General features: G+C 49.9%; 2 protein-coding genes across 10 annotated transcripts in view; one reads left to right on the forward strand and one right to left on the reverse strand.

The window, feature by feature from the left end:
• The window catches only part of FAM186B (family with sequence similarity 186 member B), a 44,824-nt gene extending 26,519 nt beyond the window's left edge, over positions 1-18,305 (forward strand). For 3 of the 7 annotated variants that reach the window (XM_063610504.1, XM_063610503.1, XM_063610505.1), the window contains 2 exons: positions 2,567-2,736; positions 3,438-3,688. In XM_063610504.1, coding sequence (XP_063466574.1) covers positions 2,567-2,736; positions 3,438-3,585 — 318 coding nt within the window. In that variant the 3' untranslated portion in view covers positions 3,586-3,688. Of the gene's footprint in view, positions 1-2,566; positions 2,737-3,437; positions 3,689-8,046; positions 8,286-17,445; positions 17,599-17,694 lie in introns of those variants that run through there. The other 4 variants (XR_010113880.1, XM_055294986.2, XM_055294987.2 and 1 more) reach the window with 4 other exon arrangements.
• PRPF40B (pre-mRNA processing factor 40 homolog B) overlaps positions 1-26,284 on the reverse strand; it is a 74,936-nt gene that overhangs the window by 47,861 nt on the left and 791 nt on the right. For all 3 annotated transcript variants that reach the window (XM_055294974.2, XM_063610499.1, XM_055294967.2), the window contains exon 2: positions 7,409-7,594. The gene's annotated coding sequence lies outside the window, so the exon portion shown is untranslated. The remainder of the gene's footprint in view (positions 1-7,408; positions 7,595-26,284) is intronic.

Here is a 26,284-nt window from a genome sequence, read left to right on the forward strand (position 1 = left end):
AGGCTGCTGGCTTCTGTTTGGGTTCCCTGCGCTGTGCTGGGGCCTGGACATTGTCTCATTTGTTTCATTCCTTTTGGGGATCATTGACCTACACTGCCTGTTGTCTGAATGGGTATACATCATTTTTTCATCTATTCTGTTTGGCCTACTAGTAGTTTACAGGAGAATAGTAAATTAGTCCTTGTTATTTCCATTATCACTAGTTTATCTCCTCAAAAAAAATCCTATACTATTAAGATTCATTTTAAATGTTAAAAGTTCCAAGAATTCCTACATACTAGTAGTTTTACTTTTTATTTATTCAATTTTCGTACAATTTTGAGTATGTACTTACATTCTCGGGCTCTTGGCAAAAACTCCATTGCCCCTCAGGGGGCCACGCCCTGTGGGTTAGGAACCACGTGGGTTTAGGCCAACGGAATGAGAAGGTATCACTCACTCTCTTAATCTCTACACTTGGAGCCCAGCCTATCCTCATCTTTTCCATGTCCTTACTGAGACCTCATGTTTTTCCTCTGAAAACTAACACTAGCAGAAACCTTACTCTTTCACCCCCTCCAGACCACCCCACTTTACCTTGGCAGAATTCAGTAAAGTAACCATCCAAAATACATAGACCTGGTTTTAACATTCATACATCAAGTACAACCCAAATAAATCCCAAGATATTATGTGATCTGGTTATGCCATTGTATCCATTATATCCCATTCAGAGATATAACGCTCACTCACCTTCCAAAAATAATAAAAAAGTAACCCCAATCTTTAATTGGTTCACTCATAATCACTAACGTGGGTCCAACTTATAATTCACAATCATGAGATTTTCTTTTATTTTTTCCTCTCCTCTGCCATTCTCTCATATCCAGAAAACCTCTTTAAACTCCAAAACACTGTCTTTGACACCCAAACTTCCTTTTCTCTTTGTCTAGATAAATGATTACTAATCTATGGGCCATACACCACTGAGGGACAATGGATCCATGTGTATACCACTAATTGTCTATATACTGAATTACTAAAAAAAGAAAAACTTATATTGGAATCCTTGAAACTTCTGACATTTAAAATAAATGCAAAATAGTATAGAATTAAAAAAAAAAAAAAGGCCAAAGAGATAACAGCTGAAACTTGGGAATAATGGAATAAAAGACTCCTATATTCTCCTCTTTTGACTTTTTTTTTTTTTTTTTTTGAGACAGAGTCTCGCTATTGCCAGGCTGGAGTGCAGTGGTGCAATCTCGGCTCACTGCAACCTCTGCCTCCCGGGTTCAAGCAATTTTCCTGCCTCAGCCTCCCGAGTAGCTGGGACTACAGATGCACGCCATCACACCCAGCTAATTTTTGTATTTTTAGTAGAGACGGGGTTTCACCATGTTGGCCAGGATGGTCTCAATCTCTTGACCTCATGATCTGCCTGACTTGGCTTCCTAAAGTGCTGGGATTACAGGCATGAGCCAACCGCGCCCGGCCTTCACTCTTTATTATAGATACATAGATATAGGTATAGATATAGATTTAACTTCTTTGTCTTCTTTAATTTTTTTTTTCACTGATGTTTTGCCCATTTCTAGATTCTCTACAACAGATGTAAAACAGGAACCCAGCAAATTAGAATTCATACCCTTTGGGACTATTAATAATTTTGTCCCCATTAGACAAGTATTGAGTTTATATCCATATCCATCTTTCATATAGCAGGAATAGCTCTCTGCACCACCCTTGAGTATGGGACCTTTCCCTGCCAGACTCCTTCATTTGCAACACTGGCTTTGGGATAAGCAGCCCTCAGCTCTAGACCTGAGGCTCAGGCTGCCAGGAGCAGAAAAGCAGCAAGTGCCGACGTGGTCCCTAGGGGCAGCTTGGAGGGATTGGAGGATCCCAAAGTTGTGAGTCAGAGCCTGCTGGGACCTGCCCTAGGGTTGGGTCAGGAGGTACCACCTGCCCCCAAGTCTTGAGCGGCAGTGGCCTGATTCTAGGGGAGGCAGCATGCTGAGGCATTGGTGTGAGGGCTGGCATCACACAGCTAGAAGAGTCTTGGCCATGGAGGTTTCATATCACCTTATACCAGTCCAGATAATCTCCTAGAGGCATCTTGACTTGCTGTTTTGGGATTGAGAATGAAAGGAACATGACAATACTTTGAGTGGCTGTGAAGGTTCCCCCAGCGCCTCACCCAGTGCCAGGGCTGGGGCTGGACGGAAAGATACCCAGTGCAGTCCAGGCACAACGTGGCCCCCTGCCATGAACCCTGCCTGGAGCTGCTCTCATGGGTTCCAGCTGCTCTGGTTTCATTTTCTTCCTTGCTGTTTTGCCCATTATCCAGCTTCCTCACAACAAAGGAGAAAACAGGAACTAACACAGCAAAAAAGAATTCAAGGAGTTTCCAGCAAAGGTCTGATACCTTGTGGACCCAGGGTTTCTAATTGAAGGGATTCCCTGGGCCTTACCCTCTCCACTCAGCCCTGAGTCCAGCAGGGGCACCAACAAACAGACAAAGCCTCCTCTCAACCTAGAGAGGAGATAACTTCCTGTTTCCCTGATGCCTTTCTGCTGGTTCCTCTAGCTCCAGCTGGAGTGGAACATTCACCTGAACATCCCTGATGTCACCTCACCAAAGCCAAAGAAATGCAAGTTGCCTGCAGCCTCACCCCGGCACATCCGCCCCAGTGGCCCCACCTACAAGCAGCCCTTTCAGTCTAGGCACTGGGAATGTGTGCCCCTGCAGATGGCCCGGTAGGTTCTGGGAAGCTGAGGGAGCAGCAGCTGTATGGGTGAAGAGGCAGGGAGCAGGGGTGACCAGCCTGGGGAGGTGGGCAGTGAAGTGAGGGCACCAACAGGCCAATATCACCCTACGAGTTGCAAAGTGCCTGTCTTCTCAGCTGCCCTCCCCAATGCTGGCCACTGACCCACAGGTGGGGTGTGTGTCATAGTGTGTGGGCTTCAGGGGCTAGCCTGACCAGTGCATTTCAAACTATGCGACGGAAAGACTCTGAGGACCCACACCAGAAAACTTACAACCTTTCTATGCTGAGCATCGATTTGGCATCTGCCGTTGGCCTGTCCTGTAAACAAGCCTGAACCTCCCCACCATGTGACCTGCAGGCTCTGGAGACACCGTGAACCTCTGGGGAGCTAAAAGGACCCTGGTCCATACCTACCCTTGCACAGCCTAGATCAGGGCTTCTGCCCCAGGGCCTGTTCCTTGAAGGACAGGGGCCACCCTGGGAACCTCTTCCAGCAGCTCCTCGGCCAGAGGAGCCCCAAGGAAGTGAGATTCAGACTCAGTATTGGAGGGGAGACGAGGAGGGCAGTGACACACTCGATTTGAGAAGGGAAGGAGACAAAGCTCACTTGGGCCTGGTGGCTCTGGAGAGTCTCTAGCATCTCAATCTCTCTCTGTTGCTTTTCATATTCTCCAAACCCCCCACTCCCAGCCAACAGGGAAAGCAGATGGAGGCTGTCTGGAAGACCGAGGTGGCCTCCTCCAGTTACGCAATAGAAAAAAAGACCCCTGCCAGCCTTCCCTGGGACCAGCTGAGGGGACACCCAGATATTCCCCGGCTGTTGACACTGGACGTGTAGTCCTCCTACCACAAAAGCCTGAACTTCCTGAAGGCCCAGTAAGGTGCGAGGCTGATGGTCAATGTGGATTCTCCCCAATAAATCTCTCTCCAGGCTTTAACAATGACCTCATTTGCTATCCCACACCAGATAGCGAGAGGCTAACCTGGTTCCTCTGCTCGGCGGCTGTAAGCAGGGTCCCCGTGCCAACAGCACTTCAGTTCTGGTGAAGGGTTTCCTTAGTGTCTCAGAGGCCACCAGGGGGCTTTTCCTTCACACTGGCCTCCTGGGCTGCACATAAATTCTGAAGAGCCCCATCTCACCCTAGCCTTGGGGGTGGTTCTCAGGGGAGCCAGGTGTAGGGAGGGAGAGATGAGGGAGCCCTTGGACTGCCTGAGAAACCTGAGCCTATCTGTCACTTCTTTTCCTTACTATCTTCAAGAACAGTCCCTAGAAAGAACAGCTGAGGGGACAGACATGGGACTCCAGGGGCCAACAAGAGGCTTTTCTGGTTAGAAAAGTCTTAGCTCTCCTTTGCCTCTCTGGGCTTGTAGATGTCACTACTGAAGGCTCAAGGCTCTTTTAAGGACCCTCTCTACATGAGCAATCCTATCTGCCTCCTGTGACCCTGGCCCTGCATCAGTTACAGATCCCCAATGGGGAGAGGGTCCTGATGCCTGCAGTCTAGACCTAACCAGAGCCAAGAGCCAGAAGATGCTGGTGCTTCCCCCATCCTCCAACTGGAGACCTCAGTGAGACAGGGAGGCATAGCAGCATCAAAGAGGGCCAGTCCCTGGCTGCACCTGTGCTCTGAAATGGGCCTGAGAGTCCCAGCATTCCAGCCCACCCAGTGCAGAAACCTGGTTTCCAATTCCCGGAGGGTTTCCAAGGGGGATGTGCATGTGTGTTCCTGTTGATTTAGATACAGTGAACAGAATGGAGAATAACCAAAACAACACTGTGGGAGAACACTGTAACCCAGTGGTCAACTGGGGCCTGGCCTGGCAGATTTGGTTAAACTTACCCAAAGACCTCCCCATCGTGGGGTCTCTCCTCTCCGCATCCCTTCCCTGCCTGGGCTCTGCCCAGCTTCTGAGTCTCAGGCCAGCCCCTTTGTTCTTTCCACACACGGAGATATGTGCACATAAATATCAGGGGTACGCACCCCACTTGAGCCCATACACTCATGATGTAAGTAACTTTCTGAAAATACAGAGGGATAGTGAGAAACGGGATTCATGTTGAACAGCACCAAGCAGCAGCCTCCTTTCTTCCCTCTTTCCCCGCCTCTCTGGTAAAACATGCACAATTCTAAAATTCCTTCATGTCTCAAGCAGAGCTGCTCCACCCACATCCAGGCCTCCACTGGGATCCGAGTTTCAGGCTTAAGGCACTTATCAAAATATTGTTCCCAGCAAAGACAGCTTCCCCTTTCTAAGGGAACTTAGATGAAGACAATTTTCTTCCTGCTTTCAACCCTGTACCTGTTTACTGCGTTGATCTCACCACCAGGTGCAGAGGCAGAGCCTGCTGTGCTGTCTTCTTTACCCACATCCCAGGCTGCCACCACCTCCCTGTGTGTCAGGCTGCTCCTGATGTCTCAGTGTGGGGGCTCCCTGCACTGTCTTGGGGTCTGCTATTTTGGCATGAGGATCTGCTGGTCTCTTAACAAAAGTTCTCTGTCCCTGCCCAGGCTGCTGCTACCTCAGGGTGGTGGCCGTGCTGCCTCCTTTGGGCGTGCCCTCCTGGACATTGCTGCACTCCCTGAAGTGCACCTTTTCTCGGGCCACCTGCTCCTGGCCCAACATGAGTCCTCACATCCACCTGCTGCGTGGTGCCGGCTCACTCACCTCTTTGTGGTCCCGCCGACCTCGCCGGCTCCCCTGGCCACGCTTTCTGGCGCACAGCCCCATCTGGGTTCATAACAAGGCCCAACTCATGCCCCATTCTCCTGGTCTGCCTAGCACTGACCCTGTTCATCTCTGAGCCCACTGGGGCGTCCTCTCAGCATGTGAGGGAGGGCTGCTCATCTTCCCTCCATGGTTTGAGATGCTAGAAGATTGCATCCCTCAAAACCCAGCAGCCCCCCTTCTCTGAGATTTTTTTCAGCTTTGTCTTACAAGCATGTCCCCTGGGTTCTCTGTCTGACAGGTGGGAGAGCTGTGTGTGTTTGCAGACCCGAAGTGCTTTCTGTAGCTAGATAATCTTAGCCTTGACTCTGAGCGCTATGCCCTCCCCTTGCTCAGGGTCTGTTCCTGCACAGCTAAAAACACGCTGGTACAGGACGGGCATGGTGGCTCACACCTGTAATCTCAGCACTTTGGGAGGCCGAGGCGGGCAGATCACGAGGTCAGGAGATTGAGACCATCCTGGCTAACATGGTGAAACCCCATCTCTACTAAAAATACAAAAAATTAGCCGGGCATGGTGGCGGGTGCCTGTAGTCCCAGCTACTCGGGAGGCTGAGGCAGGAGAATCGCTTGAATCCGGGAGGCGGAGCTTGCAGTGAGCCGAGATTGCGCCACTGCACTCCAGCCTGGGGACACAGAGGGACTCCATCTCAAAAAAAAAAAAAAGAAACATGCTGGTACACATGTGTGCACCGAGATGCACATGAACAGACTCACACAGGCATCTAACATGCTGGAGACAGACAGGAGGGCTTACAGTGCAGCCTCTTGGAAAGAGACTAGATGGGGCTAGGGCCGAGGAAACACGGATGGGTGGGAAGGAGCAAAGAAGAATGAGGGAAGAGGAAGTCTTTCGTGAGCTCAGACAAAAGGCAGATTCGCAGGAAGAGAAGCAGAGCCCCTGGGACTTGGGAGGACGTTGTGTTGAGTAGTTCTGTGTCCAGGCTGAGTCTGGGCTCAGCTCTGGACTTGGCTCTGGGAAGTGCTCAGGTGCAGAATGGCATTCACATGGCCTGGGCCTTGTCTCAGTTACTCCCCCGCCTGTAACTCTATTAACTCTTGCAGTGCCTCAGCGAACCAAAGGAAGGAATGCCAGGAACCTACAAATGAATCCGCTTAGCTTGCTCAAAAAAAGTCAAGCAAGTCACTCCCTGGAACCCAAATAAGCCAGAAGGATCAAGACAGCCCCAGTCTCCACTGCATCCCTTAGCCGGTGATTCTCAACCTTCCGAGGGATGGAAACCCACAGAGAACTTGGTTGAAATGCAGATTCCCAGCTGGTGCTTTTCAAGAAACCCTCTGCGTGTTGCTGAGTACTCCTAGAACTTTGAGAAACACTGTTTCCCTCCTGCAGTCCCCAAACTCTACATGTTTAACAAAATAGAGGTTGGTTTATTTTAAAATTCTGTCTCATTGCTGAAACCCACACCTCAACTCAGTTTTAGAACCCTCTGAGTGTTGTCTGTGTCCTTTGAGAGCAAACATGCCGAGATAGCTGTGACTGGCACCTGGCACTTAGTAGGTGTCAGTAACTCTTCATTTAATCAAAATATGGACAGATACGTCACTGACATGCCAGTGATCTGCATGAAAGCTCAGAAGGTGAGAACAAAAGGAGATACCAAATACAGACCAGAGCCAGGTGTCATAAGGTGGGAGGCAAAGGTGAGCATGTCTCTGAGGACAAAGGTGGAAGAAACGGAGACATGAGGTTCAAATATAGACGGTGTAGGCTAAGGAGGCCATCTCTGGCAAGCATCTGTCAGTTCAGTTAAGACACTAATTCGGTTAGTTCAATGAGCTCACGAGCACCTACACACCCTCCTCTTGACACACAGCTACCTGCCTGGTCCCCGCTGAGTCTCCCCCGCCCTGTCCTTCTCCACTCACCAGCACCCCTGGCCTAGGGACCAGGCATACAAATAGGAAATTACCTCATCCTCAGAGAACCCATGTCCAGCAGTTCTCTTCCTCAGGAATGGCACCCATCCTTGCTTCCAGACTAAGGCTGAGACTCCGGAAAGCTGAGGAGGATGTGGGGTGTGAACAGCTGGTTCTGTGGATGATGCCAGGAGTAGGATTTGTTTTCTGAGTCGCAGCTTAAGATATCGCGAGGATGCCTAGTGTGGGAGGAAGGGGAGTGGCATCATGATGCAGGACACATGCACAGCACAGCTGTGCCAGCCCTGGGCAGTTTCCAGCCTCTCGGGTCCCAGGCTCTTTCTTTTCTGGAGGCCTCACCCCAATGATACTTAACATCTTAAAATGCCCTCACACTAAATGTATCGCTCTAAATAATTAGAAAGCATTTTTATAATCTTGCTTCAGAAATTAACTGGCTATGAGTAAGTTATTTAATGTGTACTTAGCTGTGAGTGACATCTCAGCAATCAGCATGCACAGAGAAGAAATCGAACAAGTTTTATAAATGTAATGAGACTATTTTGAATATTAAATTTGACAGTGAATGAAACTGACAATATTATGTTTTATAAAGATTTCATACATATTCATACACTCTTTGTTTTTATATTTTGGCACCCATATTTTCAAAGGTTTCATATTTTCACAGGCTCTTGACACTGTGCTTAAGGGGCCTGGTGGCTGAACTTGCTCTGGTGATGGAGGACTTCGACCTTCTGCATGTCCTCTAGCGAGCTCTCTGGCAAGCATGCAGAGTGTCTGACATTCTTTTCCTGCTTTGGTAACAATTTCATCTTCTTAAAGGCAAAGAAAGCCTGCACGGGCCAAGCTGTGAAGCCAAGAGGGTTGGAAGACAAATATATGTGTGTGTGTGTATCTTTGTGTATATATGTGTGTGTATGTATACATGTTTATGTATGTATGTATGTAGGTGTGGATGTATTTATGTGCACATGCGTATGTGTGTGTATGTATATGTGTATGTGTGTATAAATGTGTATGCATGTGTATACATGTGTATGTGTGTATACATGTATGTGTATGTATATGTATATATGTGTAAATGTGTGTGTGTGTATGTCTCTGGTGTTTTTCTAGTTATGAGGTTCATTGATACTATACAGGAGCCTACTTTTTTTTCAGAGCAAAGTTGACATTTCTGGTCAATGTATTGCTTCTACCCCAAAAAAATTCAGGGAAGACAAGGCATGGGAAGGAGTATTTTTTTGAGCATTGCTTCAAGCCATATTCAGGGACTGGCCATAGCTCTGCTCGCATGGCCCACAGCCTCAGATGAGGAACCAAAACAAATGTGGAAGGGGACATGGGAGAAGGGTCTACTCTAGCCTTGACTAACTGCAAAGAAGCATACAGTGGAAAGGAGAAAACCCCTTCAAAAACAACCCAGCCATAGAGCCAGGGAGGGGAAAGCCATGCATGGTCTGAAAAGTCAGAAAACATATGAGCATGACTCTATGATCAGAGGAGTCACCTTCTCAAGAAGAGAAGATATGTATGGCTGGGATGCTGTAACTATCAAGTGAGGACTTTGAAGGCAGGAATTTGAAGGTAGCTACATCTAACATGTTATAGGATCTGCCTCTAGCAGGTGGGCAACATGCAGGAACAGATGTGGAATTTGAGTAGAGAGTAGGAAATTGTACAAAAGAAATGGAAACTTGAAGATGCCAGAAATGAAAATCTTGCCGGGTGCAGTGGCTCATCCCTGTAATCCCAACACTTTGGGAGGCCAAGGTGGGCGGATCACGAGGTCAAGAGATCGAGACCATCCTGGCCAATGCGGTGAAACCCTGTCTCTACTAAAAACACAAAAATTAGATGGGTGTGGTGGCGCGTGCCTGTAGTCCCAGCTACTTGGGGGGGCTGAGGCAGGAAAATTGCTTGAATCCAGGAGGTGGAGGCTGCAGTAAGTTGAGATTGTGCCACTGCACTCCAGCCTCGTGACACAGTGAGACTCTGTCTCAAAAAGAAAAGAAAAGAAAAGAAAAGAAAAGAAAAGAAAAGAAAATCTCAACATCAGAGATCTAGAAATCCTTTGGCAGGTTTATCAGCCAAGTAGACAAAAGCAAGGCAAAAAAATATGTGAATTTGAGGCAAGATCAACAGAAATTAGCCAACTATAACACAGAGAGAGTAAAAACAAAGAAACCAGCAACCCTCAAACCAAACACCCAAGATGTGTGGGACAATACCAATGGTTTCACATACATGTGATCAAAGTCCCAGAAGGAGAAGGGAGAAGAAATATTTAAAGAGCTACTTGAAGAGATAATCACTGAGAATTTCCAAAATTAAAGACAAGAAGCCACAGATCCCCTTCCTTCCTTCCTTCCTTCCTCCCTCCCTCCCTCCCTCCCTCCCTCCCTCCCTCCCTCCCTCCCTCCCTCCCTCCCTCCCTCCCTCCCTCCCTCTCTCTCTCTCTCTCTCTCTCTCTCTTTCTTTCTTTCTTTCTTTCTTTCTTTCTTTCCTCTTTCTTCTTTTCCCTCTCTGGCCCAGGCTGCAATCTACTCGGCTTGCGGCTGCCCGCGCCGCGGACTGCCTGGGTCTGCTGCCGCGCCCCACCGCTGCCTGCCTTTTCTCCTTTCACGGCAGGCACGCGTTCGCCATCTTGGCCACGCTCGTCGCCAGCTCCTCACGCCGAGTGCTCTGCCCGCCTCAGCTTCCCGAGCTACTGGAACTACAGACGGAGTCTCGCTCACCCAGTGCTCGGTGTTGCCCAGGCTGGAGTGCGGTGGCGTGGTCTGGCCTCGCGGCAGCCTCCGCCCCCCAGCCGCCTGCCTTGGCCTACCAGGGTGCTGGGATTGCAGCCCCTGCCCGGCCGCCGCCCCGTCTGGGAGGTGGGGAGCGCCTCTGCCCGGCCGCCCCGTCTGGGAAGTGAGGAGCGCCTCTGCCCGGCCACCCACCATCTGGGAAGTGAGGAGCGCCTCTGCCCGGCCACCCACCGTCTGGGAAGTGAGGAGCGCCTCTGCCCGGCCACCCACAGTCTGGGAAGTGAGGAGCGCCTCTGCCCGGCCACCCACCGTCTGGGAAGTGAGGAGCGCCTCTGCCCGGCCACCCACCGTCTGGGAAGTGAGGAGCGCCTCTGCCCGGCCACCCACCGTCTGGGAAGTGAGGAGCGCCTCTGCCCGGCCACCCCGTCTGGGAAGTGAGGAGCGCCTCTGCCCGGCCGCCCCGTCTGGGAGGTGAGGAGCGCCTCTGCCCGGCCACCCATCGTCTGGGAAGTGAGGAGCGCCTCTGCCCGGCCACCCACCGTCTGGGAAGTGAGGAGCGCCTCTGCCCGGCCGCCCCGTCTGGGAAGTGAGGAGCGCCTCTGCCCGGCCACCCATCGTCTGGGAAGTGAGGAGTGCCTCTGCCCGGCCACCCATCGTCTGGGAAGTGAGGAGCGCCTCTGCCCGGCCACCCCGTCTGGGAAGTGAGGAGCGCCTCTGCCCGGCCGCCCCGTCTGGGAGGTGAGGAGCGCCTCTGCCCGGCCACCCATCGTCTGGGAAGTGAGGAGCGCCTCTGCCCGGCCGCCCCGTCCGGGAAGAAGTGAGGAGCGCCTCTGCCCGGCCGCCCCGTCTGGGAAGTGAGGAGCGCCTCTGCCCGGCCGCCCCGTCTGGGAAGTGAGGAGCGCCTCTGCCCGGCCGCCCCGTCCGGGAAGAAGTGAGGAGCGCCTCTGCCCGGCCGCCCCGTCTGGGAGGTGAGGAGCACCTCTGCCCGGCCACCCATCGTCTGGGAAGTGAGGAGCGCCTCTGCCCGGCCGCCCCGTCCGGGAAGAAGTGAGGAGCGCCTCTGCCCGGCCGCCCCGTCTGGGAAGTGAGGAGCGCCTCTGCCCGGCCGCCCCGTCTGGGAAGAAATGAGGAGCGCCTCTGCCCGGGCGCCCCGTCCGGGAAGAAGTGAGGAGCGCCTCTGCCCGGCTGCCCCATCTGGGAAGTGAGGAGCGCCTCTGCCCGGCCACCCATCGTCTGGGAAGTGAGGAGCGCCTCTGCCCGGCCGCCCCGTCTGGGAGGTGAGGAGCGCCTCTGCCCGGCCACCCATCGTCTGGGAAGTGAGGAGCGCCTCTGCCCGGCCTCCCATCGTCTGGGAGGTGAGGAGCGCCTCTGCCCGGCCGCCCCGTCCGGGAGGAAGTGAGGAGCGCCTCTGCCCGGCCGCCCCATCCGGGAAGAAGTGAGGAGCGCCTCTGCCCGGCTGCCCCGTCTGGGAAGAAGTGAGGAGCGCCTCTGCCCGGGCGCCCCGTCTGGGAAGTGAGGAGCGCCTCTGCCCGGCCACCCACCGTCTGGGAAGTGAGGAGCGCCTCTGCCCGGCCACCCACCGTCTGGGAAGTGAGGAGCGCCTCTGCCCGGCCACCCACCATCTGGGAAGTGAGGAGCGCCTCTGCCCGGCCACCCACCGTCTGGGAAGTGAGGAGCGCCTCTGCCCGGCCGCCCCGTCTGGGAAGTGAGGAGCGCCTCTGCCCGGCCGCCCCGTCTGGGAAGTGAGGAGTGCCTCTGCCCGGCCACCCATCGTCTGGGAAGTGAGCAGCGCCTCTGCCCGGCCACCCATCGTCTGGGAGTTGAGGAGCGCCTCTGCCCGGCCGCCCCGTCCGGGAAGAAGTGGGGAGCGCCTCTGCCCGGCCGCCCCGTCCGGGAAGAAGTGGGGAGCGCCTCTGCCCGGGCGCCCCGTCCGGGAAGAAGTGGGGAGCGCCTCTGCCCGGCCGCCCCGTCCGGGAAGAAGTGGGGAGCGTCTCTGCCCGGCCGCCCCGTCCGGGAAGAAGTGGGGAGCGCCTCTGCCCGGCCGCCCCGTCCGGGAAGAAGTGGGGAGCGCCTCTGCCCGGCCGCCCCGTCCGGGAAGAAGTGAGGAGCGCCTCTGCCCGGCCACCCATCGTCTGGGAGGTGAGGAGCGCCTCTGCCCGGCCACCCATCGTCTGGGAGGTGAGGAGCGCCTCTGCCCGGCCACCCATCATCTGGGAAGTGAGGAGCGCCTCTGCCCGGCTGCCCCATCTGGGAAGTGAGGAGTGCCTCTGCCCGGCCACCCATCGTCTGGGAAGTGAAGAGTGCCTCTGCCCGGCCACCCATCGTCTGGGAGGTGAGGAGCGCCTCTGCCCGGCCACCCATCGTCTGGGAGGTGAGGAGCGCCTCTGCCCGGCCACCTATCGTCTGGGAAGTGAGGAGCGCCTCTGCCCGGCCACCTATCGTCTGGGAAGAAGTGAGGAGCGTCTCTGCCTGGCCACTCCGTCTGGGAAGTGAGGAGCTCCTCTGCCCGGCCACCCTGTGTCTGGGTAGAAGTGAGGAGCTCCTCTGCCTGGCCGCTCCGTCTGGGAGGTCTACCACGGAGGCCAGAAGCAATGTGGGGGCTGGACGTGGTGGCTCACGCCTGTGGTCCCGGCACTCTGGGGGGCGAGGCGGGTTGATCACTTCGGGCTAGGAGTTCGAGACCAGTCTGGCCAACTTGGCGAAACATGAAGAATACAACAGACAAACCAACCAACCAACTCAGTGACAACAAAACAGGTCTACCCTGGAGTCATACTCTAATTTTTTTTATTTTCTTCCCTTTCTGATCCTTTATCCCACTTTCTTTTTCTTCCTCTTCCTTCTCCCTCTTCTTTGTCAAATAGAGGATTGAGTTATTGTCACTTATCCATATAAAGTCCCTCTCTCATTTATTTTAACTCCCACCCCCCATTTCTATTCCCCGACTTCCCATGTGCAACCTTCCTAATATGTTTGATACGCATCTTTTTGTTTGTATGTATTTTTAGAAAATGTTTATTGTTAGCCGGGCGCGGTGGCTCACGCTTGTAATCCCAGCACTTTGGGAGGCCGAGGCGGGCGGATCACGAGGTCAGGAGATCGAGACCACTGTGAAACCCTGTCTCTACTAAAAATACAAAAAAAAAAATTAGCCGGGCGTGGTGGCGGGCGCCTGTAGTCCCAGCTACTTGGAGAGGCTGAGGCAGGAGAATGGCGTGAACCCGGGAGGCGGAGCTTGCAGTGAGCCGAGATCACGCCACTGCACTCCAGCCTGGGCAACAGAGCGAGACTCCGTCTCAAAAAAAAAAAAAAAAAAAAAAAGAAAATGTTTATTGTTTTTGTATGCAAAAATTAATAAAAAAAAAAAGAAATAAGACATAAAAAAAAAAAAAAAAAAAAAGAAGCCACAGATCCAAGGAGCTCAGAGAACTGAAGCAGGATAAATACAAAGAAAAACATACCTCAGCATATCATAGTCAAACCTGAAACCAAAGATGAGAGAACTTGAAAGCAGCCAGAAAGAAAAAGTTACCCAGTAGAGTAAGAAATAAAGCAGTCTTCTCAGCCAGTCTTGTGACTTATGGGTCTACTAGATAACCCAGGAGCCTTCTAGAATATTCCTTCATTTGAGGGCAATTAGCTTAAGCAGGTATCTGTTACCTGCAAAAAACAATTGGCCAGGATATAACATCCCAGCCAATTAGCCAATTAGGAGGCTGGGTGGCCTCCCATGCTCCAGTTCTACATACCTTGGCCCTGGCTCGTGTCACACCCTGCCCCCGCGCTCTGCACACCCTGGGAGGCCCTGCGCTGGCTGGTGGCTTCATCACCCCTCAAACACTATTTATTGCCTCTGAGCTGGGAGGAAGCTGAGCAGGTGGAGGCTGGATACACTAGTCACTGACCTCAGTGACCCTTGAGGCAGGCCCTGGGGTCTGACTGCTGCCTCACATTCTTTCCCGGGAGCTGAGCAGCCTGGAACAACCAAAGCCTGAGTCCAGCTGGTGCACCAGTCAGGGCGCTGCCACAGAGATGTTCACTGCCACAGGCAGCAGTGCTGTGAGCGGGCAGCTGCCAATGATTCAGGCCGCCACTAGTCAAGAAGATTCGGTTTCCTCTCTCATCACCCCCAGGCTATCTGTTAACCTCACTCTCTGGAAGAGAGGAGGAGCCTTTCCTGCAGAAGCCACAAGGAGGCAGCAAAGTGCTTGTCTAAGGGCCTCAGCTGGCCTGGAGAGGGGCTGGGAATTCAGGAATAAGAAGAGAGGCAACTGTGGGAAGAGTGACAGGAGGGGAGCTGGGGGGGTTCCTGGGAAGGTGCAGGTGGAGCGTGGACAGCAAGTGCGGCAGAGGGAGAAGACTCGAGGCATTCCTGACCCATGCTGGGACACGGGGATCCTGCAGAGGCTCTCCCTTGGACTGGGGCCCCTTCCTCCTCACTTGACCACCTACCCCCAGCAGGTCCTCTGCTCTGTATGGCAGAGATCTATTCCTGCAAATGACCCTTTGGGCAGCCATTTTTAGGAGCTCTGCCAGGAGGCCCTTCCCATGGACTTCCTCAAGCATGTAGCATGGCCCCATTGATTCATTTACTCATTCATTCATTCAACGAGTACCTATTGGGCACATAACATGAGGCAATGTTCTAGGTGTTAGGGATACTGTAGTGAGTAAAACAGATTTTTAAAAAGTGCTTTCATGGCCAGGTGCAGTGGCTCAAGCCTGTAATCCCAGCATTTTCGGAGGCCAAGGCGGGCACATCACAAGGTCAGGAAATCGAGACCATCCTGGCTAACATGGTGAAACCCCATCTCCAATAAAAATACAAAAAATTAGCCGGGTGTGGTGGCGGGCGCCTGTAGTCCCAGCTACTCGGGAGGCTGAGGCAGGAGAATGGCGTGAACCCGGGAGGCGGAGGTTGTGTGAGCCCTGATCGCGCCACTGCACTCCAGCCTGGGTGACTGAGCAAGACTCCGTCTCAAAAAACAAATAAACAAACAAACAAACAAAAAACTGCTTTCACGAAGCTTACATTCTATGGGGAGAAAAGACAAGAAACAAAAGTAAGTTAGTAAAATGCACAGTTATGTCAGAACCTAAAAGGTTCCATGGAGAAACACAAATTTCAAGAGGGATAAGGCAGCAGAGTGCAGGGGAGTGGGTGTTACCATTTAAAGTAGAGAGGGCACAGCAGGACGTTTCAGTGAAGACGTGAAGCAGGTGACGAGGTGAGCTGCGGGAAGGGCGTGCCAGACAGGGAGAGCAGGCTGAGGTGAAAGCCTGCCTGGCACACTCGGGGGCAGCAAGGTGCTCGGGGTACCTGGTGTGGGTGAGGGGGAGGAGCCATGTTGCAGAGGCCGCTGGGAGGCCGATCACACAAGGCCTTGTAGGCCACCGTAAGGACCTCTGTTCACCCTGAATGCAACGGGAGCCATTGCAGAATTCTGAGCAGAGAAGTTACATCATCTGTCCTTCAATTCAAGAGCATCGTCTGGCTGCAACCATGAGCATAGACTGGGAGCAGGGAGCAGGGAGACCAGCTGGAAGCTGTTTCAATTCCCACCCCATTCAGAAAGCCTAGTCATGAAGGCCGGACATGGTGGCTCATGCCTGTAATCCCAGCACCATGGGAGGTCATGGTGGGTGGGTCACTCGAGGTTGAGTTTGAGACCAGCCTGGCCAATGTGGTGAAACCCTGTCTCTACTAAAAAATACAAAATTTAGTCGGGCATGGTGGCAGGCACCTGTAATCTCAGCTGCTCGGGAGGCTGAGGCAGGAGAATCGCTTGAATCTGGGAAGTGGAGATTCAAGTGAGCCGAGATCATTGCACTGCAGCCAGAGAGACAAGAGTGAGACTCTGTCTCAAAAAAAAAAAAAAAAAAAGCTTAGTCAATGAGCTCAGATGGCCCTTCCACTACGAAGCTTCCACTAATCCTCCCTAAGCCTCCCCTTCTCCTGGGGGCTCTCCTGCCTTTGTGCGTGGATCTCCTCCAGCATTGGCCCATCTTGCCTTTGTTCTGGGATTATTGGTGAGCCTGTCCTCAACCCCACTAGACCTGAAACTCTTTAAGACGGATGCCCAGTTGCCCTCACAGCTGTAGCTTCCCCTCTACCTGGACCCTCGGAGGGCCATGCACACAGCAGAAACCAAGTCAAGCTTTCCCTAAGGAGTAAGTGCTCCCACCCCTCCATGGCTGCCTCTGAGGCTTCTTCTGGGCTGTGTTTCTGCCTGGAGCGCCACAATCGTTGTATTAAATGCTTGGCCACCATGACAGCCCTAGTGCCTTCTGTGAGCTGCATGTCACCGTCTCTCAGCACAGCCAGGTTTACAGGACACAGCTTGTCACCGGCCCATAAGGCAGCCTGTCAGTGCTGGCAGGAAGCACACACAAACCAGTGAGTTTGCACAGCCAGTGGCCTCTCTGGAGGCTCCTGAGGGCAATTAAATGTGTAATTTTTCATTTATTGATTCCTTAAACATTTATTGAGCACCTACTGTGGTGCCATGATCTGTATTAGGCAGCGGGGGCACGGAATTGAGTAAAACTTATTTCCCAGGAGCCTACTGCAAACACAGGGTGCTGACTGGATGCAAAGCACTGGCACAGTTACAGAAATAAATTCAAGTATTGTCTTGAACTCCCGAGGACTCACAATCCACCCACCACTCCTTCAGCAATTGTACTGTGCCAAGTGCTGGAGCTGGCGCTGAAAACAGAGGGGTCATGGCAAGCCTTGCAGGGTGACGCTTGAATAGAGACTTGAAAAGGTGGGGAGGCAAGTCATGGGGGAATGGTGACATTGGGACAGACTCCCCTCACACTCCAGTGTGGAGAAAGAGTAGCAACTGGTAGGGAGCTAGTATGGGAATGCAAGACAAAGTGCAACAGAGAACGGGGAAGACATTCATGGCAGTGAAGGTCTGGGGAGGCCTTTGGGGCTAAGTGGGATCTCCATGAAATGTGGAAGGATGGGTGGAACTATCGCAGGGGGCGGGAGGCAGGAAATCCAAGGGAAAAGGACACTGTAAGCACAGAGCATGTTCATGTAGCAGCAAGCGGCCAGCGTGGGTGTAGTTCCACACCACGTGTTGTAGGAGATAAGCCCAGCTGGGGCTGGATGTGGATGGGCTTGAAGGCCAACCAGAGGATGCTCCTCTGTAGGCAGTGGAGAACCACTGATGACAGCGTGGAGAATTTAAAAGAATGGAGACAGGGAGAGCAAGGAGAGGAGCAGTTGTGGAGGTGTGCACAGCAGTCACGTAAAGAACCAGTTACAACTGTAGTCACTCACTCATGCCTTTGCTTGTCCACAGACATAGTTATTATGCACAGAACCTCATGCCGATTGAAGGTGGGATAAGACAGATGGGGAGAAAACAAAGAAAAATAAAATCCGGTTTATGTGGAGGATTTTAAATCAAGGGAGAGACAGACACCAGTAAAACCCGAGCACACTCTTCCTTGAGGTCCGTGATATGATGCTCTTCTTGGTTTCCCACCCACATCCCCCACACTCCTCTAGCTCCTGCAGATTTTCATTCTCTTCTGCCTGTGTTCCCTAGGGGCTGCTCCAGTGCCTGGACTCTCCTCTCATGCCACAGGACATCCCAAGATGACTTCGGATTGCCCTACTGCCTCAAACATCAGCTGTATGATGAAGATTCCCAAATCCATCCCCAATTCCAATCTCTCCTCTGAGTCATAGAGCTGTATATGCAAACGCTCAACTGCACATCCCAACTGGCTGCCCACTGGCACCTCCAACTCAATCAATGCAAATGAAACTCATCACCTTTCCTTCTCATCCCCAACCCTGCAGCTCCACTTGTGCCTCTGGTCTCAATGCATATCTGCCAGCCTCATCCACTGCCAAAGCCTGAACTGGGCATCGTAGGTGCCTGAGCTCCTGCACCCATTCATGCAATCTCTCACCAAGCCCTGTCATCGTCTACATCTTTTATGTCTTCCCCTCAGTGACTACCCTAAATTGGGCCACCAACTAATCTCCCTGGCTTCTGTTTTACTCTTTCAAGCTATGCTCCATACTAAGCCAGAGACATCTAAAATGCAGGTCTAATTCCACACTTCTGCTTAAAAATTCATTAATGGCTCTTCATTCTTCTTAGGATAAAGTTCAATCATGGCCTATAAAGATTTTTATGACAGCTCTTCAGTCTGGCTGTATGATATTCCATTGTACGCATGTGCAATGATTTATTTAATCAGTCCTCAAGTGAGAGATGTGTGAGTTGGCTTTTGCTAAACTTGCTAATATGAACAATGCTCCAGCTGATAACTGTTTTCTTTTTTTTTTTCAAGAGAGGCAGTCTCACTTTGTCCCATGCTGGAGTGCAGTGGCGTGATCATAGCTCACTACTGCCTTGAACCCCTGGGCTCAAGAGATCCTCCCACCTCTGCCTCCCAAGTGGCTGGGACTACTGCACCCAGCTAATTTTTTAATTTTCATTTTTTTGTAGAGACGAGGTCTCGCCACTTTGCCCAGGCTGGTCTTGAACTCCTGGGCTTAAGCAGTCCTACCACCTTGGCCTCCCTAAGTGCTAGGATTACAGGTGTTAGCCACCACACCTGGCTGATAATTTTATATGTAATTTATTTTGCATGTGTGAAAGTACATTGGATCAGAAATTCTATGCATTTGTAATTCTGACAAGTCTTAATGAATTGCAGTTTTTTTTTGTTTTTTTTTTTTTTTGAGACGGAGTCTCGCTCTGTCGCCCAGGCTGGAGTGCAGTGGCGCAATCTCGGCTCACTGCAAGCTCCGCCTCCCGGGTTCACGCCATTCTCCTGCCTCAGCCTCTCCGAGTAGCTGGGACTACAGGCGCCCGCCACCACGCCCGGCTAATTTTTTGTATTTTTAGTAGAGACAGGGTTTCACCGTGGTCTTGATCTCCTGACCTCGTGATCCGCCCGCCTCGGCCTCCCAAAGTGCTGGGATTACAAGCATGAGCCACCGTGCCCGGCAATGAATTACAGTTCTAACAGCAACACGAGAGTGCTTATTACCCTACAACCATGCCAAGGCTAAGTGTCCAACATCTAGATTTTTTGCCAATCAGTGGGTGAAAAATTATACTAAATGTAGTTTCAATTGTCTTGTGAGTGAGGTTGAGTATTTTTTCATGTTTAAGAGACATTTATCTTTCCATTAACCATCCCATTTTCTTATTGAACTTGCTATTTTTCATATTGATTTGTAGAGATTTTGTACATATTAAGCAAATTAGCCCCTCTGACTATGATATGGGTTGCAAATATTTTCCCTACTTTGCCATTCTCTTTGTTTATGGTGTTTTTTGCTCTGTAGAAATTATAGATTTTTATGTTGACAGAATTTGTTTTTTTAAAGCTATGAGAAAATGTGTGCCATTCTGGAAAACACTTTCTCTACTGTGACATTATAAATTTGTGGTTTTACTCTTTTACATTTATTTATTTATTTGGAAATGGAGTCTCACTCTGTCATCCAGGACGGAATGCAGTTGCGCAATCTCAACTCACTGCAACCTCTGTCTCCCAAGTTCAAGCAATTCTCCTGCCTCAGCCTCCCGAGTAGCTGGGATTACAGGTGCCTGCCAACATGCCTGGCTAATTTTTTGTATGTTTAGTAGAGATGGGATTTCGCTATGTTGGCCAGGCTGGTCTCAAACTCCTGACCTCGAGTGATCTGCCTGCCTCGGCCTCCCAAAGTGCTAGGGTTACAGGCATGAGCCACCAAGCCTGGCCTTTTACATTTATTTAAACATAATTGTTTCATAGTGTAAGAACTGAAAAGAGACACCACATTCGTTTTCTCCAGGTGACTATACAATTGTCTCAATGCTACTTAGTATATCATACATCTTTTCCCTACTGACAGACAATGCCATCTTTATCATTTACTAAACTTTTTAATGCCTGAGGTCTATTTCTGGACTATTATGTTCTCTTTTTTTTTTTTGAAATGGAGTCTCAGTCTATCACCCAGGGTGGAGGGCAGTGGCGCGATCTCGGCTCACTGCAACCTCTGCCTCCCAGGTTCAAGCGATTCTCCTGCCTCAGCCTTCTGAGTAGCTGGGATTACAGGTGCACACCACCATGCCAGGCTAATTTTTGTATTTTTTTAGTAGGCACAGGGTTTCGCCATGTTTTCCAGGCTAGTCTCGAACTCTTGGCCTCAGGTGATCTGCCCAACTCAGCCTCCCAAAGTGCTGGGATTACAGGCATGAACCACCACGCCCGGCCTATTATGTTCTCTTGATCAAAATGTTTATGCGTGTGCTAGTGTCCTCTGGATTTTACTATTTTAACTATCAATATGTGGTACAGTGCTTCTCCTCTCATTAACCTTACTTTTCAAAATGTTCTCATGGCTATTCTTTTTGTTTTGTTTTGGTTGGTTGTTTTTCATTCTGAGGATGCTACTGAAGCAACATGGTTATCCCTGATGCAAAAATTTCCACATGAATTTATATTCAGGTTGCGTACTCTGTTGGTATTTTTATTAGATCTTTGTTAAATTTATGGATTAATTCATGGAGAGCTGACATCTTTATAATAGTGAGTCTTTCTACCCAAAAATAGAATATGCCTTCCTATTTATTCAAACTTCCTTTGGTGGCATTTTAGTTTTGAGTATTGATATGGTTTGGCTCTGTGTCCCCACCCAAATCTCATCTTGAATGGTAATCCCCATAATCCCCACATGTCCAGGGAGCGACCTGGTGGGAGGTGATTGGATCATGGAGGCAGTTTCCCCCATGCTGTTCTTTTCATGAGACTTTTCACGAGATCTGCTGGTTAAGTGTTCCTCTTTCACACTCATTCTCTCTCTCGTCACCTTGTGAAGAAGTTGCCCGCTTTACCTCACCTTCCGCCATGAATGTAAGTTTCCTGAGGCTTCCCCAGCCATGAGGAACTGTGAGTCAATTAAACCTCTTTCTTTTATAAATTACCAGTCTCTGGTGTTACCTTTATAGCAGTGTGAGAACAGACTAATGCAGGTACCTAGATCTAGCACATTTATTGTGCTTGGTTTACTGTGTTGTTGCTGTTGTAAACAATACGGTCTATTCTCTTATATTCTCAAACAGGCGGTTTTAAAAAAATACTCATTTCTACCCATTTTCCTAAAATATCTTATTTGTATTAGTTTTTCAGTTGATATCCTTGGATTTTTCATGTAGGCTATCATATCATAAATATTTCAACTCTTCTAGTTTTTATATCTCATTCTCTTCTTTAATTACATAGGCCAGTACTTCCAAAGGAAAATTAAATAAAAAGAGTCATGGGGCCATCCTTATACATACCTAATTAATCAGAATAATCCAGATTTCTTCAGTGAGCATGATGCTGACCTTTGGAGTAAAATGTGTTTATCATGTTACAGAGGCTGGAGGTTTCATACAGTTTTGTCTGTGATTCTCTAACCTAGGGGGTCGATATCTCAGAGGGTTTCAATCTGTGCATGAGAATCTTCCTTTGCAGATACTTTCTTTTCCCTTACAGAAACAAACAAACAAACAAACACAGTATACAGATCTCAAGTAGAGTGTACGCTGACTTAAATTGCATTGTGAATCCCAAGGTAACTTAGTATTGGTCAACAGCTTTATTTGATTTGACTCTCTAGGAAGATAAAACACTTGAGCCAACAGCAGCAAGATCCTGTGTCCTCTGACTGGGTCCCAGGAGGTAGCTGCCCTAGCTAAGAGAGCAACTAGTCCTGCTCTAGTGGACAAGAGTGGGGAGGGGCTGTGCTATCAAAGTCTGGGTCCTAGAGTCAGACCACCTGGCAGGAGGCACTCAGACCTAAGCCCTAAGAGCAGTAACAACAGCTAACATTTTTTGAACACTTGCTATATACCACCTGTGTTTCAGTAGTAAGTGATTTACTCCTCATAACCATCCTAATGAAGTGGGGACTATTATTTCCCCACAGAGGATGAAACTGGGGCACAGTAATGTAACTTGCTCAAAGTCATAAGTTGATAGGTGATAGAGGCAGTTTCAAACCACGTACTTTGGCTCCAGAGCCTATGTTCTTTTTGATTGTTTAGTTCTACGTACTCACAGGGCCTATATTTTTGGACAGTTTTTTTGTTTGTTTGTTTGTTTGTTTTGAGACAGGGTCTCACTCTGTGGCCCAGGCTGGAGTGCAGTGGTACGATCATGGCTCACTGCAGCCTTGACCTCTACAGGCTCAAGCAGTCCTCCTACCTCAGCCTCCCGAATAGCTGGAACTACAGGTGTGTGTCACCACACCCGGCTAATTTTTGTATTTTTAGTAGAGAAGGGGTTTTGCCATGTTGCCCAGGCTGGTCTTGAACTCCTAAGGTCAAGTGATCTGCCCGCCTCGGCCTCCCACTGTGCTGAGATTACAGGCGTGAGCTCCCAGGCCTGGCCAGAGCCTATGTGCTTAACCACTGTGTTCTAATCCCCCAGAAGATGGAGCCTGGGGCCCTGAGCAAAGATCCAGGAGGAACCATGAACGTGGCCTCCATTGTAAACCACATCAACCCCAGAGAAAGAGTGCCTGACTATGAAAGACTACTCCAGAGCAGGGGTCCCCAACATGTACTGGGCCGTGGCCTGTTAGGAACTGGGCTGCACAGCAAGAGGTGAGCAGCAGGCGAGTGAGCATTACCACCTGAGCTCTGCACTCCGCCTCCTGTCAGATCAGCAGTGGCATTAGATTCTCATAGGAGGGAGAACCCTATTGTGAACTGCACGTGCGAGTGATCTAGGTTGCACGCTCCTTATGAGAATCTAATGCCTGATGATCTGAGGTAGAACAGTTTCATCCTGAAACCATGTTCCCCAACCCCCTGTCTGTGGAAAAATTGTATTCCACAAAACCAGTCCCTGGTGCCAAAATGCTTGGGGACCACTGTTCTAGAGCCAGGAAGAGTTAACTGGAAGCTGGATAATAGGTGCCATTGCTAGCTTTTCTTTTTATCCACATTCTTCTTTTGGTTTATTTTCTTGCCCCTCTTCCTCTGCCTTGCCCTAAATGTTGGCATGTCCCATGCAATGGTCTTGGGCCCTCCTCATTCTCTTATCCACACTCTCTCCCTAAGCATCCACATCCAGATCTTCCTGATGATGACTCCCCGGTGGATAGCTCCAGTCCAGGCCTCTTCCCTGACCCAACTAATGTGCCCACCTCTCTATTCTACAGCACCACTGAGATGCCTTATAGGCACCTCAAACTTAACATGTCTAAAACAGAACTTTTTTTTTCTGCCCCTGTATAAACCTGCTCCTCCCACAGACTTCTCCTCTGCAGTCAACTTACATGAGATACTTATCCAATAAATATTTATTAAGCACCTACTATAGCAGTGAACAAAACAGACAAAAACCCTGCCTTCCTAAAGCTTACATTCTACTACTGGAAAACCTACAGTAAACAGAAAAAAATAAGTAAATTAGAAGATAATAAGGGCTAAGGAGAAAGCCAAGAAGAGGTACAGTGAGCAGGGGATGAGGACTGAAATTTTTGAAAGAGCAAGTGAGAAGAGCAGGAGGTGAAGTCAGAGAAGCAACAGGGGGTGGGCCATGAGCTTTTATCCTGAGGAAGATGGAGGACTTTGAACAGAAGCAGGATGTGAGCAGATTGCCAATGTAATAGGAATACCCCAGCTGCTGTGAATAAACTAAAGAAGGGCAGTAAGGATGAAAGCTGGGAGACCAGTTAGGGAACTCTTACTATAGTCCAGGTAACAGATAATGGATAATGGGGAGTTGGACCAGGAGACCGTGGAAAACTGGTAAGATAGGGTCACATTCCAGATATATTCTGAAGCAGGGGGTTCTACCATCCACCCAGGTTCTTAGGCCAAAAATCTCAGTCTCATCCTTGATTCTTCCTTTTCCCTCATATCCCATATCCAATCCATCAGCGACTCCTTGGGGTTCTATTTCCAAAATGTGCCAGTCACAGTTCCTGTCCATCTTCACCACCCCCACATGCCAGCTAAACCACCTGGGTTTACCTCTCACCTAGATCACTGCAATACCCTTTTACCTGATCTCTCTGCTTCCTCTTTTGCCCCCTGCAATCTAGTCTTCACAAGCAGCCAGAAGGATCATTTTCAAACTTAGATCATATCACAGGATGCCCTTGCTTGTGATCCTTTAAGAGCTTTGCAATGAACTAAGAATAAAGGCCAAAATCCATACGGAGAACTACACGGCTGGCATGGGCTGCCCTCTGATGACTTCTCTGTTCTCAACTCTTTCCCTCTTTTTATTGATCGCCCTGCTCCAGCCACACCGGGGTCCTTCCTGTTCCTCAAACTCACCAAACTCCTTCCTGCTTTGGAGCCAGAGCTATCCCCTCTGATGGGGTCAGTGTACCCCACCTTATTGCATGACTGGTTGCCTATCGACATCAAATCTCAGCTCAGTCATCACCTCTTCATAGAAGACCATCCTGAGAACTTTCATCTAGTATAGATACTATACTATATATACTAACTATAGCTAGTATAGTCCACCATGCTGTGTAAACAGAAAACACAATCTTGAGCAGGAAGCTGACCTTTAGAAACCCCTGCATCCATACCACAAGGGTGCCTAGGTTTCTTTTTATCCAATAGTAGGGAGGATTGAGAACCAGAGGGGAAGTTTGAGTTTCCAGGCACCAAACAGGAGATGATGGTGACCACCACCTTTCCCTCGTGACACCTTGGGGGAAGGAATTACCTCAGGCAGCTGGAAGCCAAGAGTTTTCCTTTCTCCTCTCTCACTCAAGAAGTTGTGGCTCAGTGCAGTGGTTCACACCTGTAATCCAGCACTTTGGGAGGCTGAGGCGGGTGGATCATTTGAGGCCAGGAGTTGCAGACAAGCCTGGCCAACATGGCGAAACCCCGTCTCTACTAAAAATACAAAAATAAGCCAGGCGTGGTGGCAGGCACCTGTAATTTCAGCTACTTGTGAGGCTGAGGCAGGAGAATCACTTGAACCCGGGAGGTGGAGGTTGCAGTGAGTCGAGATTGTGCCACTGTACTCCAGCCTGGGTGACAGAGCGAAACTCTGCCTCAAAATCAATCAATCAATAAAAAGAAGTTGTGCAGAACCTATTTTTTTCATTGTAAAAAAAATTACACGCCTGTAATCCCAGGATTACAGGATTACACGCCTGTAATCCCAGCACTTTGGGAGGCTGAGGTGGTCAGGAGTTTGTGGTCAGGAGTTTGAGACCATCCTGGCCAACATAGTGAAACCTCATCTCTACTAAAAACACAAAAATTATCCAGGCATGGTGGCACACGCCTGCAATCCCAGCTACTCGGGAGGCTGAGGCACGAGAATCGCTTGAACCCGGGAGGTGTAGGTTGCAGGAGCCGAGATTGCGCCACTGCACTCCAGCCTGGGTGACAGAGGAAGGCTCTGTCTCAAAAAAAATAAAACAAAATTTAAAAACCATGTATTAAAAAATTGGAAAATAATTAGAGAGAAAAATTACTACTACTACCACTTGGACATATGTTAACATTCTGGTGCATTTCCTTCAACTGTCTTTTCCTTTGTATGTTTTTAATAGTTATCATGAATTCATATATATTTAATAACATTAAAATTATTAATGTTCTGTGTAATCACTTTTTATAAAAATTATTTCAGGCCGGGTGCTGTGGCTCACGCCTGTAATCCCGGCACTTTGGGAGGCCGAGGCAGGCTGATCATGAGGTCAGGAGTTCAAGACCAGCCTGGCCAACATGGTGAAAACCTGTCTCTACAAAAAAAAAAAAAAAAAAAAAACTTAGCTGGGCATGGTGGCGCGTGCCTGTAATCCTAGCTACTCGGGAGGCTGAGGCAGGAGAATTGCTTGAACCGAGACCCGGGGGCTGGAGGTTACAGTGAGCCAAGATTGTGCCACTGCACTCCTGCCTGGGCTATGGAGCGAGACTCTGTGTCAAAAATATATATATATATTATTTTATTGGTTTTCTGATATTTTCACAAGTTTACATAATATATTTAATCAAGTGCCTGTTAAAAAATAAAACTCACAATCTTTCATGGGAGTTAAAATAAGTACATACTCATTAAGCAAGTCCACAGAACAGTAAATGAGGTGGGTACTCTTGAAGCAGAGGGCCATCGTATAGTGTCCGGGCCAAAAGGGCCAGTCTCTCATTTGAC

This window comes from Symphalangus syndactylus, chromosome 10, assembly GCF_028878055.3.
Source record: "Symphalangus syndactylus isolate Jambi chromosome 10, NHGRI_mSymSyn1-v2.1_pri, whole genome shotgun sequence".
In the NCBI taxonomy this organism is placed as follows: Eukaryota; Metazoa; Chordata; class Mammalia; order Primates; family Hylobatidae; genus Symphalangus; species Symphalangus syndactylus.